The sequence below is a fragment of the Talpa europaea genome, assembly GCF_964194135.1.
Source record: "Talpa europaea genome assembly, chromosome: 9".
Classification (NCBI taxonomy): domain Eukaryota; kingdom Metazoa; phylum Chordata; class Mammalia; order Eulipotyphla; family Talpidae; genus Talpa; species Talpa europaea.
In genome coordinates this window covers 69,924,529-69,943,355 of record NC_140076.1, presented here as the reverse complement: position 1 = coordinate 69,943,355, position 18,827 = coordinate 69,924,529, and the positions used below count along the sequence as shown (strand labels likewise).

At 50.5% G+C, this 18,827-nt stretch overlaps 2 protein-coding genes across 3 annotated transcripts; both read right to left on the bottom strand.

Moving 5' to 3' along the window:
• Positions 1–1,489: 1,489 nt before the first annotated feature.
• On the bottom strand, positions 1,490–9,827 carry B4GALT7 (beta-1,4-galactosyltransferase 7; the record flags this gene model as incomplete). 2 transcript variants are annotated; one of them, XM_084244212.1, is made up of 6 exons in its annotated part: positions 1,490–1,645; positions 2,096–2,200; positions 2,454–2,537; positions 3,497–3,722; positions 5,539–5,901; positions 9,778–9,827. In XM_084244212.1, 6 exons carry the CDS (start codon positions 9,825–9,827, stop codon positions 1,490–1,492), a joined length of 984 nt encoding a protein of 327 aa, XP_084100338.1. The 2 variants fall into 2 exon arrangements, with proteins under 2 accessions (XP_084100338.1, XP_084100339.1); XM_084244213.1 differs by lacking the exon at positions 2,096–2,200.
• A 3,890-nt stretch (positions 9,828–13,717) lies between these two features.
• Positions 13,718–16,673, bottom strand: LOC311177937 (transmembrane emp24 domain-containing protein 9; the record flags this gene model as incomplete). Its single annotated transcript, XM_084244215.1, has 5 exons — positions 13,718–13,867; positions 14,821–14,967; positions 15,330–15,455; positions 16,235–16,335; positions 16,490–16,673. 5 exons carry the CDS (start codon positions 16,671–16,673, stop codon positions 13,718–13,720), a joined length of 708 nt encoding a protein of 235 aa, XP_084100341.1.
• Positions 16,674–18,827: the final 2,154 nt, after the last annotated feature.

Genomic DNA, 18,827 nt, shown 5'->3' with positions numbered 1-18,827 from the left:
GTTGAGAAAGCCCCTCCTACAACTCTTGCCCTGTATCCGAGGATTGTTTGCCCCTCATTGTAGTGAGGGAAGCTGAATTGCTGGGCAAGGTCAATTTAAAATCACAAGAACCCTGTTTATATGTCTGAACAGTGATATGGATCCTGTAGGTTCACCCCACTCATTACTTAAATCTCTTGACTTGAAACACTCAGGTTGCACAGCACACAACCCACACAATTGTACACAGCAGCCCTGAGATCATACTTCAGAGAAGTCTTTCTGGATCAGAGTTGAATCTATCTTCCTGAGTTCTAAGATCTCAATTTTACCTTCTCCAACATATCACCTGTCCTCTCGGGACAGCTTATAACTGGTCCCAAGTCCTCTGACTTCTGCTACAAATCATCAGCAGTTAACTGACCTGAAGCTGTGATCAACCTTGAAGGGCCTCACTCCCCACCCTCTCACTGGCCCTCAGCCCCTCTCCAAAGGCTTTCTTAGGGTCACTTCGCTTCCAGTTTCATGGTCTCCCTTAACTCCCTCCTTCTCTCTAGTGACACGTGTCATCTTCCCTTGTGTTACGGGGACAGTCCGTGCCTTCTCTCACTTCTCCATCTTCTTCCTCCCTCCCATATGCCACAACTTAGCCGATACAGTCTGCCCGCCCTAAGTCCAGTCCTGCGGATGTTTCTGTCCATCTCAGGGAGGCAAGCAAAAGCTCTCTCCCAAAGTTGGGTGCCCCCAGACCTTGATGGTGATCCGTTTCTCCAGACAGAAAAGCCTGGAGAACATGGGGAGGCGACAGGAACCTCGCACTTCTCCCCCACCAGTTTCCCTGGCTTTGTATTCCCAGCCTGCCCCGAGTCCTTGCCAGCTTATAACTAGAGAGGGGTCATCTTTTCCGCCCCCCTTTCCCCTCAGCAACAGGTGACAAACCAGTGGCGCAAACATTTTGTTTGACTGTCATATTTTTTAAAGTTTCAATTAGTTATTATTTAAAAATTAACTGTTTCACTTATGAATCCAGAATTCTAATTTCTTTTTTAAAAAATCAGAAGATCTGGCAACACTAGGCCACATTCCCGCATGGTGACCATCTTGGAGCAGATATCAGCTTGCAGGCTGGCTCTTGCAGTTTTAATCCTCACAATCACACTGGCTATCCACGTGAGCTGCCGGCTTCTAAACTGTATCTCTGCACGAGGGTCTAGGAAAAGACCCAAAGCCCGCAGGCATCAGCACACAAAGGAGGGCAGAGCAGGGTGAGCAGGTAGGCAGGGTGAAGAGTCCCAGCCAGGAGCCACATGCAGCCTCTCTGTCACTGTTGACGCTAGCAGCATCCCAGATGCCCTAGTGTGTCCTGTGCTGGCTTCCCTGCCTCTGGCTGCTGTAGACATACAGTTCGCTGTCTGTTGCTTCAGGTCACTCCACCTCCTATGGCAACTGGGCCCAGGGCCTGAGTAGCAGCATGGCCTGTGGGTGCAAGCTTCCAGACTGTCCAGGAGATTCAGCCAAATGTGCACCAAGGGGTGGCAGCCTTGTCACAGTCCAACATGATGTTGAGAACAGTGCAGGGGGCCCCACCCACAGACAGGACTGTGCGGGAATCCACGTGGTACTTCACGGTGCTTAGGCCGCCCTCCCGGTCGATCTTGAACTGCTCCTGGAAAGGAAAGGGGGACAAAGCACACACTCAGGACTCTGTGCCGCCAGCTGTCCACCGGCCCCTGCTGGGGGCAGAAGGAAGTGAGACTCACAGACGGAGTCTCACCCACAGCTGCATCCCACATCAGTTGAAGAGCCAGGACCAGTCTAATACAGCCTCCCGAGAATAGGCTGTTGAGGGGTGGGGACACCTGGGTCCCAGACCTGCCTGGGATTCTGGCACCTTCAGCTGAGTCCCACACCACCCTTACCCCCTGCAGACCTGAGACCCTGAGGTCTCTGTTAACCAACTGTGCCCAGTGTCCACAGCAGCCACCAGAGCAGGGCACCTGTCAACTGACGTGAGCCAAATGGGAGAATGAGCCATTTGGGCCCAAGGAGAACGTGGTGAAATGATGTTGGCGCCCCACATCACCCATCTGTCCCCATTCAGGGAACCAGCCAGCACCTGTTTTTGAGCTGCTATGCGCTTCTGGTCCCTCTTCCGCCAGGCTGGGTCATGCAGGTGGCGAAATGTCTTGTATCCAGTTGTGATTCCCGAGGGGCGGAAAAGCTAAGGAGGCCAAAGGAAGTTGGGTCAGGCTGCTTCTCTGGAGCCCTAGCCCTCAGCACTAGTCCTTTAGGGTCACACTGCCAGCCAAGGCCACGCAGGAGCCTGCATTCCCAGCCTGCAGAACAGGTGTGCAGTCAGGGGCAGGCTGGAATTGGAACTGTGGGTGCCATTGCCAAGGCCCAGGAACTTCATCTGGGGCAGTGAAAGGGCCCTCAGGGCAGCCCCGGTGGCGGAGCCTGCAGGGGAGCGTTACCTGAAGCCCGGCTCCTTTAATGCGCCTGTAGAACTCGTCGTCCTCGCGGCCCCAGCCCCAGAAGCGGTTGGACATCCCGTTGCACTGACAGAGACAGGCGGCATCACTCCCCATCCTCCCGGGGTGCTCTGTGGCCTCCTCCACTCAGGAGCACCAAGCCCCAGCTGGGCCAGGCTCCTTCCCTCCTCCCCTGGCGGTTCTGAATGAACACTCAATGCTTACAGCTCTGGCTGGGGAGACAGCAGCACCTCCCAGTCCTACCCAAATGGGGCCCTGAACTCTTGAGATACTGGTTTCTCAAAAATGTCTGACAGGCGAGGGCCCTTCACTGGGGAACCAGATGGGCAGAAGTACCTGCCCCCACCCTGTACTCCTACTTCTTCCCTGGTGTCCTCTGCATGGGAGGGACCGCTGGCTGTCTCACAGACATCCGTTTCTATGACCGGGACCAGGACTTCATTCACATAAGCTGGTTTCAGCCATGGCTTAAAGAAAGGAGGAGACTGGATCTATGCCACGCAGCTCTCCCCCAGCCACAGTGGTCAACTCAGGGACAGCCCAGGAACCAAGGCGGGCAATTCAAGAGCCAAATGGCAAGGCACTGAGGCTCCTGTCAGGGCTGTGAGGAAGGGTACCATCTTCCACTGGACTTGGATCTAGCTGGACTCAAGCTGCAGCTGTCACTACCTTGCACTTTGAACATGTAGAAATAAATCCACTCTAGAACAGTCAGAGCAAGAAATGGAAAGAGAAATGGTGTCCTGGCAACACCAGAGGCAGGGCCAGCACCCCTGGACTTTTCCACTTTGACAGCCAATCCACCCCAGCTTTCTGAAGCCAGCTTGCCAACGGTGTTGCTGTGGGCCCTCCCTCAGGGATCTGCATGTTCTGGTACTTTTCTCGTAGCTGCTCCTGGATGCCCCGGTGTGACCAGGATGGGACTCCTCCATCTGCTGGGCCCCAGAACTGCCACTCACTGCCCACGGCCCTACCCAGGTGCACACTCCCTGGCCCTGAGCACAGCAGGCTAGGCTGGGCCTCACCAGCTGGTAGTGCTGCTTGGAGAGCAGCAGGATGCCGCCCACGTAGGTCTTGTAGTGGTAGAGTGGGTGGAGCTCCGGGGAGGCCACGTGGAAGGGCCCGGCCTCGGGGAAGCCATAGTCCAGTTCCTCGTTGAGAGGGAGCAGGTCCACGTCGTGCATGGCGATGTAGTCTGTGCTGTTGCTGCTCTCCAGGAAGCCCGCGTTGATGAGAGCCGCCCGGTTGAACCTGGGCAGGGCGGCCATGAGCGGCTCTCCCCAGACACTGCCCGAGAGCCTGTCTTCCAGAGCACCCACCCCAGGGCCCAGGCTGCCCTCCAGCCCGACACTGACTTCACTGTGTGGCTGCCCAGCACTCACGTGCCCCCCAGCTCTGACTCCTCTCCAAATGTGACTGAGTACCTACCACACCAGAAACTGTTCCGAGCACTGCAGATCAGCAGTGGAGAATCTCAGCCCTGTCCTCAAGGGGGTGGCAGGGTTAAGGCCTGAGGAGCTGAACCATATGGGGAAGGGGACTCTGGGCAGAGGGGCAACTGCCAGGATCTGAGGCAGGAGCAGACCGCAGTGTGGCCCGGCTGAGCAACTGAGAGTAGGTCGGGGTGAGGTCAGAAAGGCACAGGACCCTGAAGGCCTTGGGCTTTGGAGTGACCCACTTGGCAAATGCTAGTAAAAGGTTGGCAGGATAAAAGCTGAGAATGGGTCTTTGGATTAACAAGGTGGGCTCATTGGTGATGTCAACAAGAGCTGTTTTGGTGTCATGATGGGGGTAAACATCTGAGTGAAACAGGTTCAAGAGAGCTCGAGGGGGAAGACAAGGAAATTCCCCTACAGAGGGGAGCTGAGAAATGCAATGATAGCTGTGGGGGTTCTAGGGTTAAGGGGGCTCTTCTTTCTTCCTCTTCTTTTCTTAGATGGGCATTATTTCAGTAAGGCTGCATGCTGACGTGAACAAGCCAGGTGTGGGGGAAAAAAACTGCTCATGCAGGAAAGAAAGGAGCCAATGGCTGCAGTGATGTCCTTGAGTAAGAGAGTGTGGAGAAGTGACCCAGGCCAGAGAGGAAGAGCTAGCCCTGGGGAGAAGCTGGGGCAGGGCATCTGCTGGAATGGGCGGGCAGACAGCAGTGTGCAAAGAAGCTAGCAGGCAAGTCCAGCAGGTGGGGACTTGGGCAAGTTCTCTTCCAGCTGGTTGTTTTCTCAAATAAGAAACAAAGGCAGAGGAGGAGGACAGAGGAGAGGTGGTGTGAAAGACTGTGCACAGAGGGAAGAAGCAATGAACTGGAGGAACTGGAGGCTTCAGTTCTGCCTGGACCCAGGCTCACTGTCAGGGACACGAGCAGCATCTCTAGCCACACCCAGGTATGGTTTTGTGGGGTTTTGTCAGGCGTAGTTATCCAGGCAGAAAGGGGCAGGACAGTTGAGTATATGGGGGAGTGACTTTAATGGCGGCCCCTGGACGCCAAGTTAGGTAGGGGAAAGGAAGGACAAGGAGAGTGGGCAGTGAAAATTGGGAGGATCCTGGACTAATGTGCTTAGTGGGGTCCAAGGATCATTGGAGTCTGTCTCTTAGTGGGAATGAATTGAAGGATGGGAGTGAGTGTGAGATGAACTGTGATCATGGAAGGGAGTAGTTTTGGGAAAGGGCAAGGATTTTAAGATAAGGCCAGAAAGTGAACAACTTAAAGCCATGGCCTTGACCTTCCTTTCGCTAGCCCCCACAGGCAATCCACCTGTGAGTCCTGGCTGCACTTCCTCCATATCACTTCTCTCCAGCCCCTTCTATGTGACTGGCCACCATCACCTCAGTGACTACTCAGGTCTCCCTGCCTCTTCTTTTATTCTGGTATAATCTATGCCACATACAGCAGCCACAAGGTTCTTTTTAAAATGGAAATCTGATCCAGACCCTTCCCAGTCCCAAACCTTCCCCAAATTTCCCGTCACACCTAGTGAGAACGGTCTACTGTCTCCCACCCGGCTGCCATTGCCCCAGGCAAAGTGAGAACCCTGGCAAAGGGGGTGCTGAGTCAGGAGGTGGCCCATACCTGAAATGATCCACCTGGTTGAGTACATAAATGTGGTGTTGGATCTTCTTCTTGTTCAGGAAGCGGTGCATATGGGGTACAAAGACCAGGAGCTCCTCGAAGCGTTCCCGGAAGGGTACTAGCACTGCCAGCCGGTGGGGGCCCCATGATGCATCTTCTTCCCAGTGCTCAGGGGGCAGCTCAGGGGGGCAGGCCCGCGTTGGGCCCGAGGTCTCCTGCCCTTGTCCCCTGGCTGCCCGGGCCACGTCACCAGAGCAGCTTAGCTGCAGCCAGAGCAGGGAGAGGAAGCCCAGTAAGAGACAGGCAACAAAAAGGTGGAAGACGGAGCACTTCCGGGGGAGGCCACGGGGCAGTAAACTGGACCTGGTACAAGAACAGGGCCAGAGTCAGAAGGGAAGGGCCCTGAGACAGACTTCTTCTCTGGCATCCCCATAACTGGTCTGTCCCAAGCACCTAGGAATTAGTACAGAAGCAACTCCAATGCTTTTGCTCATGCTGCTACAAATCATCAGAATCCTACTACCCATGCCAGGCCTAGCCCATGCAGCTCCACCTCTGGGAAGCCCTATGGCCACTCACAAGTAGCAGAGCTGCCCCAGATCCTGAATGCTCTTTCTTTACAGTGATTGACCTTAAGCGGTGCAAGGGCAGGGAACAGATGCCTTGCCTCTGGTACTTGCTTCTCCCCAGGACAGTGGCTCATGCTCTGAGCTGATGGCAGGAGCCATCCACCTTCCACACCAGTTTCCCAGTAGGTTCAATCCCAGCAGAAACCTTGTTTCGTCCTGCTTCTCATACTAGAAAGCTAGTATGAGGGGCCTCCCCTGGTGGCACAGGCGGTTGAGCGCCATGCTGTGAAGCTGTCCACAGCCTCTGCAGCACTGGTTCAATCCCAGCCGGCCAGCGAGGGTCCCACATGGCACGGCAGACCTCTCCTGTTGCGCCCACTTCTCCCCTCAGCAGTGTATTTCATCAGTCTGCCTGTTCTGTTCCCTGCTCTGTCTCTGGTGAATCCTCTCACCCTCCCGCGCATCTGGCCTGTACCCCGGTTCTTGTATAAACAAATAAATCTTTGGGGAAAAAAAAAAGAAAGCTAGTATGAGAAGGGGCATGGGCTGCTATCTGTCCTGGAGAAAAGACCAATGTTTCCTCCGGGAAGTTCAGATCTGCCCCAACCCAAGCAAGGCCCAAAATGACAGTGGCAGTTCATTGAATGGGTCTCAAAGCCTCAGTCTAACCACAACAAGAGTTGAGAGATGGGAGAAGGAAAGAAAGGCGAGAGAAGGGCACAGCACCCAGACATTTTTCAGAACCTGGAAAAACAGTTGAGTATCTTAAGCAGTGGGTTAGTCCTGGGAGAGACTGGCCTTTGGGTTAGAAAGTACAAAGAAACAGGTGGAATTCACCTGATTTCTTTTGTCCCTTTTTCCAAAAGATCCCATGAATGGTGAAGGCAGAGTTGAGGAAGCCAAGAAAAGGAAAGTGTCATCTCTGCTACTCCCCCTGAAACAATCTGCAAGGTAATCTGCTCTAAGCTTCTAAGAATCACCAGTTAGATTCCACCTCCTAAGCGCCCCTTTGGTCTTTCCTCACCCAGACTCTTTTTTAGCTTGTCTCATCAGAGTCTTCCCCTGCTCAGGCAGATCCCTTTGCTCTCTGGATAAGTCACTTGTGTTTACAAGATAAAAGTCAGGTTTCTTGACCTGGCCGCACAACCCCTCTGTGACCAAGCCCCATCTCTTGCTGCTCCCTCCCACTCACCCAGTGCAATCACATTGAGTCCTTCCCAGTTTTTCTGCTCACTATATTCCTTCTGTGAGCTGGCATTTACACGGCCAGCTGCTTCTGTCTGAAGTGCCCTTCTTTATTTTATCTGCCTAGAAGCCCCTAGCTGATCCTTCAGGGCCAAACTCCAATGTCAAGGTCAGCAGTGCTCTCACCATCATCATGTGCACACAAACTGAGCACATGCCCACTCTTTTGTGTCCCCATGGGATCTAGTACTTCTTTCTTTGAAGCATTTCGAGTTTTGTAATCACCCATGTCTCTGGTTGTCTCCCCCTCATATAATTTGGTTCACCTCTGTAGCCCCAGTCACATCAGACAGCAGAGCACTTGCTAAGTGGGTTACAGGAAGGGTCCAACAATCAGGGCATGCTTTAAGTCACACACTAGAGCCAGACCAACTTATACTTTTCTCTAGAGGCACAACTGCTAACTTTTAAGTCAGCAACTTGAAGCCAAGCACAGGTCACACACACAGCAGAGATGGTTGGGTAGAACACCCTTGCAGAGCTTCTGACTTACCCCCCTTTATCCAGCGGTGGGGGTTTCCGGTTGGGGGCAGTGGGCCCCAATACTGAGACTGGCCTGGAAAGAATGGAACCTCTACAGATTCTCTCTTGCCCTTTGAGCTCTTTCTGGGGGTGAGGCAGAGACGAGGGAGATGGACAAGGGGGACTATCCCACCTTTGGGAGAAGAAGCAGTGATCACTATGCACGGTAAGGCATGGATTTGGGCATTCCATGCTCTTTCACATGCCGGTCAGCTTGGTCCAGCTTCCCCTTTCCACCAGGATCACATTCCCATGGGCACTCTCATTCTGAGCCCGAAGGCCCAAACAGCTGAGCAAATAAATTCAGAACCAAGTCCCAATTCCGCAGTACAGGGCACATTGAAAACAGTTGCTTCTGGCGCCACCTGGTGGTGAACTCTAGACCTGCAGTCCGAGCGGCCCTCACCCAGCCCACCCTGCTGCGAGGGGCATTTCAGTCGTTTTGTCTCCTTTTATCAATCCGTGCCCAAGGTTTGCAAAAGGCAGACTCAAACCCAGGTAGGCTGGCTCCAGAGCCAGTGCTCCAGTAGTTGCTACACTAGCTTGCATCTGTTGCATGGATCTTTGTACCCGTGTCAAAAGCCAGTCAATTTTTCTGGGGACATGATTAAGTTCCAAAGGTTATGAAAGGAATCAGGAAATGGAAACTCTTCTCCATTACCTTTTCTTTCTTCCTGCACACAAACTTTAGTGATACAAGGTTTGACTATGTAGCTACTCTGTTTATAGCATCTCCCAATTGCAAAGGTAACTGGAAAAAACCTCCTGTGTGCCAAGCACAGCGTCAAGAATTTTTCATATATGAATCCCTGTAATCCTCATAGTGTCCCTCAGAGTAGATAGTATGATTCCTGTTTCACAGATGGAAAAACTGAGGGCAGGAAGATTAAGTGATCTGGTTCTGGTCACATGGCTATTAAAGAGGATGCCTGCCCAGAGCCAACTCCATGCTGCAGGCTTTCTTTTTACTATAGTCCAATCTTCCTATTTCAACACTAAGTCTCAAAAATGCCCGTATGTGAAGAGTTGTGCCCCCTATACTCCAAAATCTTTAGGCACCTGGCAAACTTGAGAGACAAAAAGGAAACGAGGTGTTATTCACTGGATAGAGACCTACTATCACGTGTTCTGAGTGAAAAGAATTTTGGAGTTACATCACAAGATTTAAGTATTGGGTATCTCTCAAATTTAGGCCAACAGCTTCCCCACCCCCATTTTGCTTTAGTGAAACATCATTAGCAAAGGTCGTGGCCAAGCTCACACCTACCACATGAAGCAGGCCCCATTCAAGTCCTGCTGCACTGGAAATGAACTAGTGTTATGTGTGAGGAGTGACTATTACGTGCCTGGCAATGGCCGGAGAAGCAGAGTATACTGAGTAGCATTCTGTCCGGGTGCTCCTCTGGGTGGTCAACACAAGATGGGGAATCTCGAAGGAAGGAGGGTAGGGTTTAAAGCTAAATGGATGTGATGGATGGAAACGAAGGGAATAAAGACCCTCAGAGGTCAGGGACAAACAGAAAGACGGATTCACTGAGAGAAGTCAACGGAGTCAGAGACCAGCACGAAGACAGGAGACACACAGACACGAGGAGACCCATAACGAGGGAAAGAAACTCGCAAAGAGAGAGACAGAAACTCAGAAAGGAAGTCAACGGAGAAACACAGCCCCGGGAATGACAGAAAGGCGCGCAGAGACGACTGATAACGAGACCCACATGGAAAGCGAGAGAGGCCCACAAACGGAGTCAGTGACTCACAAGGAGAAGCACAGACCCCCGAGAGCCCCGCAGAGACGGAGACGCGACGGCCTCCGGCTCCTAGACGGCCTCGGGCTCCGCAGGGCGGCCCGGAAAGGATGGACACCCAGGAGGACGGGGCCCGACCGGCCGCCGCGGCTCACCTGCCGTCCTCCCAGGCCAGTTGCGCCGCTTTCCTCCGGGAGGGGAACATCGTCGGGGGAGGCGGCGGCGCATGGGGCTCGGGCTCCCAGCCCCGCCGGCCCGGCCTCCCGGGCCTACGCGGCGCCTCCGCCTCCCGCCCCGCCCCGGTCCGCCCGCCCCGCCCCGCCCCGCCCCGCCCCTCGGTCCCCGAGTCCGTTGCTCCGGTCACGCCGTCTGCTTCCTGCGCCGCGGCGGTAAAGGTTCCGCGAGCGGAGGAGGCGAGAGTCCCCGAGCTCCCCAACCCACTGACCGGCAACTGCTCGCCGCGGACTCGCTGGACAGGCCGAGAATCTGAGGCCCTAGAGGCGGCTCGAGGCACTGGAATGAGGCTGGATTTAGACTCCACGCACCCAAACCAGTGCTGTCGAATCATTTGCCTCTTCCTCCTCTTCCTGAAGAAGGCGGGGAATTTCTGGGCATCCCTGCCGTAGACCCAGGTAGTGCACTCTTCCTCAACAAGCTTGGTGAGGCTGGGGGCAGGATCAAGTTCAGGGCTCCGTCTTGGGTGCAGCCCATCTTCCAAGTAGTAGTTAGGAGGCAGGAGGGCATTAAACACAGACTGACTGGATTTGAAACCTGACACTGCCTGTTCAACACTTCAACGTGAGAGTATAAATGGTTCCTGACCTACGTGCTGTAGAATTAAAGGAAAAAATGCAAACATATTTGGTACAATGTCAGGCACATAGTCTACGCTACCTAAATGATAGCTATCACCCAGGGAAGGGGGAATTTGATAGAATTGAGAACTGAAGAGGGGAGTAAGACTGAGTTATCTGCCTTGTCACTTGTGGCATCTTTAACCCTGCCCCGTCCCCGCTGGCCCAACCTCCCATCTGGGAAAAGGAGAATAGCAATTACACTTGATGTTCTCTGCTCTCCCAGGCAAATTTTAAGTTCCCTGAGAAATAACTAACATTTATTGATTTCGTACTGTCATTGTTTTACATTCTTTTTTCATCCATTCCTTAAGAGTTTTGTATTTATCACGTCCACTTTAAAGATGAAGGAGTGAGGCACACAGGGGCAATCCAGGATGTAAATTTAGGCAGCTTGTTTGCACAATCTGTAGTCTCAGCCACTCTGCTTCCTGGAAGACTACAAATGGGAAAGTTCAGCAGGAACTTTCCCAGAGCACTGCACCCTATATCAGAATCTTGACAAGTTCTGCTGAAGTGACTGATGACAAGTTTAGGCTGACACCCCAAATACCAGCTGGATAAGGTCAATGATGGAAGAGGGAGGTAGCACTGTGACCTGGAGTGCACAAGCCCAAGGGTACACACTACCATTTGGTTCAGCTAATTTTTGTCATGTCAGCAGGCCCAATAATATCATATCTGATTTACCTCAACAAACCAGATTTCTCATAAAAATCCAAATTAACTTTAATCCGAATTAATTTTATTTTTTTAAGATTTATTTATTTATGCATACAAGAGCTGGGGTACAGGCCAGAGGCGCAGGGGGGTGAGAGGATTCACCAGAGACAGAGTGGGGAGCAGAACAGGCAGATTGACCAAAACACACTGCTGAGGGAAGCAGTGGGCAAGCCAGGAGAGGTCAGCTGCACCATGTGGGTTGCTCCTTGACTGGCCGGGAATCGAACTTATGCTGCAGTGGCTGCAGACAGCTTCATAGGTTGCGTCTCAACCCTTGCGCCACCAAGGAGGCTCCCCAAAATTAATTTTAAACAGTGACACCCATAGTCACGTTGTTATGGGATAAGAATGGCACTTTACTTTTGTGGTCTTCCTTTCAAAAACCCAGAAACCCTGTCTAATAATGAGAAAAACAGCAGACAAATCCCAACTGAGGGAAATTCTACAAAATACCTGACCAGTAGTCCTGAAAATTGTCGAAGTAATTAAAAACAACAAACAGGGAAAGTATGAGGAATTGTCACAGTCAAAAGCTCAAGGAGACAACTAAGTGTAATGTGGTATCCTAGGTGGAATCCTGGAACAGAAAAAGTACATTAGTAACAACTAAAAAATCAGCATGATGTATGGAATTTATTTAAAATAATGTATTGCTATCAGCACATTAACAAATGAATCATACAAATGTGCAACCTTAATAATGAAAACTATCCTCACAATTTTTCTGAAATTCTAAAGGTATGGAAATTTGTTTTTTCTAAATGTGTGGGTGTAGGTGGCAATGTGAGCTCAGAGTAAGACCCAAATTTGTCTTCCCATCACCCTTTCCCACCCTGTCCTCACTGCTAGATTAACCTCCTTCATATTTAGCTTCAAGGGAGTCTCCTATTCAAAACTCTGAAAGATTAACCTCCTTCATATTTAGCTTCAAGGGAGTCTCCTATTCAAAACTCTGAATAGCAGGTAATGTCCAAATCTCTCACCTAGGGCTCAAGGCCCTTCTACATTTTTTTTTTTTTTGGTAAGATTTATGTTATTTATTTATGCATACAAGAACTAGGGTCTAGACCAGAGCTGCGCAGGGTTGGGGGTGGGGGTGAAAGGATTCATCAGAGACAAGAGTGAGGGGCAGAACAGGTGGATCTGCTGAAATATCACTGCTGAGGGGAGCAGTGGGCAAGACAGGAGAGGTCTGCTGTGCCATGTGGGTTAGCTCCCTGGCCAGGGATCGAACTCATGGTGCAGTGGCTGGTGATAGCTTCATAGGGCTGAGACTTTAACCCCGACGCCACCAGGGAGGCCCAAGGCCCTTCTGCTTCTATCCAACCTTCCTTTCCAGGTTTCTTACAACTTTCCATCAAGTCCCACTGAAACCATGCCCCCTATCTCCCTACCAGCAGTTTGCCTCTGTTCCCCCAACAGCAATCCCATACCGTTAGTTCAGCCAGGTAACCTTACCCTGCCAGCCCGGGGACTTCTGTGCTTCCCACACCTGCAGCACTTCTCTTTTCAATGCACACTACCTTCCCTTCCTTGTAGCACCTACAGTTCTGTCTACCTACTCTGGAAAGGCAGGGAGAGCATTTCAAATGGGAGCTGGCATGAGACCAAATGGCGTGTGCTCAAGCCCCAACCCCACAATTTACTTGTTTGTGGACAAACCCACTAGCCCTGCTACAGGAAAGTACGAAGTTCACAAGTGGGTACTCATCTTGGACTGTGAAATGCTTTGCCCATTAGAACTGACAACTCGTGAAGCACCTTGCAGAGTCATGCCTACACACAGCAGAGTAACTCCACACTGGACAAGAAGTCAATTTCTTTTATTGGGAAACCAATGTAACAAACCTAGACTTATTGAAAATGAAATCAGTAACTAAGACTCTGTAGACCCAGTACCAACCAGCACCAAGGCCTCTGCTTGGCTTGACCCTGGTTCCTCAAGCTCCAGAAAGGACAACCATATGAAGATGCCGGGGTCAACCTCAGGGCACTTTCCCACACCATAACCCGCTCTACCCCATCCTCAATTGACACACACACCATGATCAGCAGGCTGAGTTCTAGGACCAAGGAGGGAACACTGAGGTTCCCAGGGAGGCAGGGAATCAGTCACACCCAAACCTGCTCAAAATCTCAAGTTAGCAAAGGAAGACAAAAGGAAGACTGGCATGCCCACCCACTCCCCTCCCCCCAGCCACCCCAGACTACCACCTCACTTCCCTGATCAGTAACACTGTGATTCTGAGGTGCCAATGGTGTTCCCAGTTGCTTCACCAGCCCCTGGGTGATTACTGCAAAGGGCCCAGGGCAGGGGTAGGCATTTGTCCCACTACCTGCTCAGGATTAGCCAGCCAGTACACAAGCCTCGGCTTGTGCCTGGGGCGCCCATGGCCCCTCTCCCCTCCAGAACATACAAGGCTGGTAACTCCTGTCCTCCTGTCAAGAGAGAAGTCAGTTCCAAAGGCCCTTTCTCCCCCAGCCTGGGAGGAAGGATGGCCGGTGAGGCCTGGAATGGCTACACCAGCTTCTTGGCTTCAAAGAAGCTCTTGAGGTGTCGCATCTGCCAGACACCAATGGCTACAAGGATGAGGGTCTGCAGAATGGACCACCACAGCACACGCTGGTTGGTGCTCTCGCTGGTCTGCCGGAAGCGCTCCTCTCGCCACTGTGGGAACAGAAATGGAAAAGGGGCCTCAGTTGGCTGGGTCCCACATGGGGCTACTAGAACTGCTGGGTTCTCTCCCTAGAGGATGCCCCAGAGCTAACGAGCTTTGCCAGGCTCCAGCCAAGTGCCCGTAAAGAGCTGAGCCGCCCTGCTGGGACCTGTGTTCACTCTCACCATTCAGGTGACCCCAGGCAACCTACTCATTTCTCCTAAGTTTGCTCATCTGTCGGGTACAGTCCTCATCTGGTCCTACCCTGGTGCCAGGAGAGAGATGAAGCTGTGTTTCTGGCACTCCATTAGACAGGGCTGTCCAGGAGTGGTCTCACTTGGCCCTCTTCCCAGCTCACCCAACTGCTACTTGAAGATTGTGGGCACAGGTTACAAAGTGGTAGCCCAAGGATGGGATTCAGCCCACAGGTGTTTTGTTTGGCTCTCAGTATTTTGCCAACATTTAAAACAAAGACATTTTTCACAAAAAAACCCTGTACCTCAGGTTCCTCTTAAAACCCAGAGTTAGCATTTCTTTAAGACTAAACTGAGCTGACAATTAACAGTAACTGTTCTGGTTTAGATAGATCATTGTTCTACTAGTCCTTAAAGTAACATCCATTCATAGTACCGGCATGGGTCCTAGACACAGGTGAGTTTGAAACCTCTGGTCCCGGGGGCACCTGGAGACATGGAACTAGTACCCAAGATGTTGGTATTAATTCCTACCATTACTTTGTATGTGACTGTGATTTAGAGCAATGACAACCTCTTAAGAATCTGTCCCCTAACTACAAAGTAGAATTAGTAATACCCATGCCACCTTTTAGGCTTGCTATGCAGCCCTTGGTAAGTCCCTTGGGTTTCATCATTAATCTGACATGATGTCCTGGCTGAGTTGGGGAAGGGTGAGAACAGGAAAGGTTTCTGGGAAGAAGCCCACTGTTCCCAGCCCATCTACTTACCCGTTGGTAGTTCTGCTCTTTCTGGATCTGCTCCACTTGCTCCACCAGCTGCCGCACTCGTAGCTGCAACTCACTCAGCTTGTCCTTGGCAGCAATTTCTGCATAGTCGTTGGCGTGTTCACCCACCTGGATATCCAGGTGAACCCTCTGGGGGCAGACAAGATACAGAGATTGAGGTAGTCCTACACCATCTTCCTGCCACGGAGCAAGAAAGCCTCACACTCTCCCCACCTCCTTCATTTGTGCAGTTAGCCAACACTCACTGAGGTCTCATCAGTACCCAGCCCTTTGGGGCTCCAAGTCGTGCAGGTGAGAATAAGCTTTGGCTGATGCTCCGACCAAGTCACGTACAAAGAACTCAGCAACCATGTCCTGGATAGTTACTAAAAATCCAGTCACATTTAGGAGCACAAAATCCGATACACTCATCTCACACCCAAGGTATGTCATGCTCTAGTCCTGACCAGAGTATACAGGATGAAAGTTGAGTCCCACTTGGGTCCACTTACCAGCATGCCTCCAGCAAAGAGGGAGAACTTGGTAGAATTGGAGTGAAGACAGATCTGGTGTTCACCAGGGGTATGGGAGGTAAAAGTGAATCTACCTTCAGAGCCATACTGCCGGGCCAGGATGACCTGGAGAGAAAGGGCTTCAGTGAGTATATGGATGGAGCTGGAAAAAAACTGTACTTAAGGCTCTAAGTGTCTTTAAGGGCCTCAGGCACCCCACTACACAAAACCATCCAAATCTGCTCAGTAGATTTGCCAAAAGCATGTCTGAGAACTATTTGGGGCAAGGGTGAAGTCTGACATTGGGCTGGCATATGACTGCTCTGGGGAAGGGCTTTCCGTGAGAGAGGAGAGAGCAGGAGGGAAAGGGAGGGAGAAGGGGAGAGTTAGAGAGGGAATGAGGGAGATGGAGAGGGGGGGGGGGGAAGAGAGGGAGAGAGAGAGTTTAATGAAAGGTAACAGCTTAAAGATTTTGTGTTTTAGTATTTGTCAAAGATACAATTAGGTGTGGTGCAGCTCCTTCTTTTTGGAAAGTAACTTGTTTTTTGAAATCCTAAAGCCTGGATGTCACAGCTTTAAAGGTGACAAAACACTTTGATTTCCAGCACTACAATTAAGTCCGCCCATCATACCTAGAAAAACTGGTGAATTTCCTTTCACAGACCATGAAAACAGCTCGGGAAAGTGAACTGACTTGGCGGGAAGTCACGCAGCCGTCAACAGGAAATTGAGTGGAGCTGCTATAACTGCAGCAACCCCCAAGTTTGGCCCGGAGTGAAAACCAGGTATCTCTTCCCAACACCAACTCTTCTGACCAGTTTAACAGCAGCGGAAACTAGAAGGGGAAGTACCAATGCCTGCGCTGAAGTGGAGAGCAAGGGCTCCGGGCTAAGGGGCAAACTCACCTTGTCCTCTGGGTCCTTCACCTCCACGAACATGCCAAGCCCGGGAGTCGCCGGCTGGTATTCCTCCCGCTGCTTATCATATAGCTGCGTCCGGTAGTTTCCTGGAGGAAAGTGGAGTAAGCCCAGATCAGGAGAGCGCGAGGTGGGGCTGGGTCCAGGCCGCCAGGATCGCGCGGCCGCCTGCTCCAGGCTGTGAACTGCCAACTTACCGCATCCCGCGCCCCAACATCCAAACTCTCCCCCTCCCCCCCGCACCTATAACCATGGTCTCGTCTGGAATCTCCTCAATAAAGCACTTCTTCTCCGTCTCTCCGATGTGGAAATAGAGCGCGCTTCCGCGAGCCGCAAACCACAGCAGGAGAAGGAGAGCCCGAAACACACCGGCCAGCCCAGCTCCAGGCCCGGGCCGGACAGCCGGCACACCCTGCACCGCAGCCATCTTCCCCACCTGCCCGCGCAGGCGCAGCGGGCTGCGCCACGTAGCAGAGCCGCCGCCGCGGGGCCTGCAGGGACAGCGAGTCCGGTCGCAGGGACTACAAGTCCCGAGATGCCTCGCAGCCGTGGCGCGGCACGACGTGATTGGGGTGCGGATCTGAACTAGTCAGGAATTGGGGCCCCAGAATTGAAAAAGTGTTTATGTTGATCCTCGTTGTAGTCCGCCTACTGGTGACGATTATCACCTTTTTTTTGCTGATCATGAAAGACTTTGTGCTCGCGGAGGGCTTTACGAGCACAGACAGAATTCGAACCTATGAACTCGGGTCTTTCCTCGGCGTAAGCATCCGCCACTCAAGTTTCGCTTGTGTTTTTGAAAATTGAACTTCGAAAATATGACACAAAGATGTACGAATTTAGTGTCGAAAAGATTGAAATACAAAATGAAAAGCCAAAGTTCTCTTTTATCACTTCTCTTCCCCGCCCCCCAATCGCCCCTAATCTGGTCTCTAGGTTCCCGGGCACTCTCCACACTCATCCTTTGCTGTTGGGATACTAGCCACACAGTGATGGCTCGCTCTGGACCAGGGTTCGGTGCCCCAGTGACCTGCAGGTAAAGTGGTATTAGTGGGGGGTCTTGGGGCCGCCCTGTTTTGGAGAGCTGTGCAGTGTGAGATCAGTGGAGGTCTGGGTGCATCTTCCCTGGATTTTATTCCAGTTTCTGTTCATTTTGGCAGCCCTTCTTCGAAGTTAGTGTGTGATTGTTGCCTTAAGTTTTCATGGAATTTGGAGGTTTTCTTTCTATATCGCCCTCTTACTGTTTTCATTTGGCCATAGGGAGGGAAGTTCAGTGGGAATGTGTTCAGGTTAGCCCTCATCAGAACATCTCTAATTTTTCATAACAGTAACATTTCATTATATTAATGCACCTTATTATTTTTAACTGTTCTGATGAAAGTGGTCCCTCCTAATTATTGGCTCTTACAAAAAATGCTGCAATAAAAATTCATGTTCATTTTCTAAAAAGCATTACTGTAGGACATAGCTTTTGTTGATCAGAGATCACAAAATTGCCCTCCCAAAAACTATGTAACAATTTTCAAGTCCACCAATCCTGTGTTGGAGTGCTTACTTTCCAACATCCTGCTCAGCCATTTTCAACCTTTATAATCTTAACAATTTTTCATCTACTGATGAAAAATCTATTTTTATTTCCTGGATAATGAACTTTTTTGTCATTAGTTTTCTTCTGTGAATTACAGGTTGTGCTTTTCTTAGTGCTGTTGTAATTATGTACATTACAGCTAATGTCATCCCCATTCAGAATTAACAAATTACAGAATAAAAACATTTTATTATATTAGTTTCAGGTGTTTTCAAAATTAAACCTTTTATATTGAGATAATTATAGTTTCACATGCACTATAGTGCAAGAAACTATAGTTTCTTATAGTTATAAGAGATAATGCAGACAGATTCTGCATTACCCAGATTCCCCCAATCTTAACTAGGTAATCAGGCAATCACAACCAGGATATCTACACTGATAGAGTCGAGATAGAAACCACAATAACCCTCCTGTTATTCCATTATAGCCACCCCCACTTTCCTACTGTCTCACCCCCTCTTTAACCCCAGACAACTGATCTGACTTCTCTCTTTCTATAAATGTCATTTTAAGAATGTTAAACAGTTGGAGTGATATAGTGTGTGATCTATTAAAATTAGGTTTTTTTTTACTCAGCATAATTCTCTGGAAATGTATTCATATACTGCATACATTAAGTTAGTTTCTTTTATAGTGAAAAGTAACCACTACATACAATGTATAAAGATATAATTTCGAGATATCAACAACAGAAATAGAACAGAGCTGTTAAAGGAGCAGAGCTTTTGTATGTTATTGAAGACAAACTCATATAAGTTAAAATTAAAGTGTTATAACTTTAGGATGTTAAATGTAATCTCCATGGCAACTACAAAGAAAACAGCTAAAGAGTATATACAAAAGAAAATGAAAAAGGAACTTATTTCAGTACAAAAAATTAAACACAAAAGACAATAATACAGGAAATGAGGAACAAAAAAGCTTCAAGGCAAATAGAGAACAAGTAGCAAAATGACAGAAGACATACCTTTTTATTAATAATCACTTTAA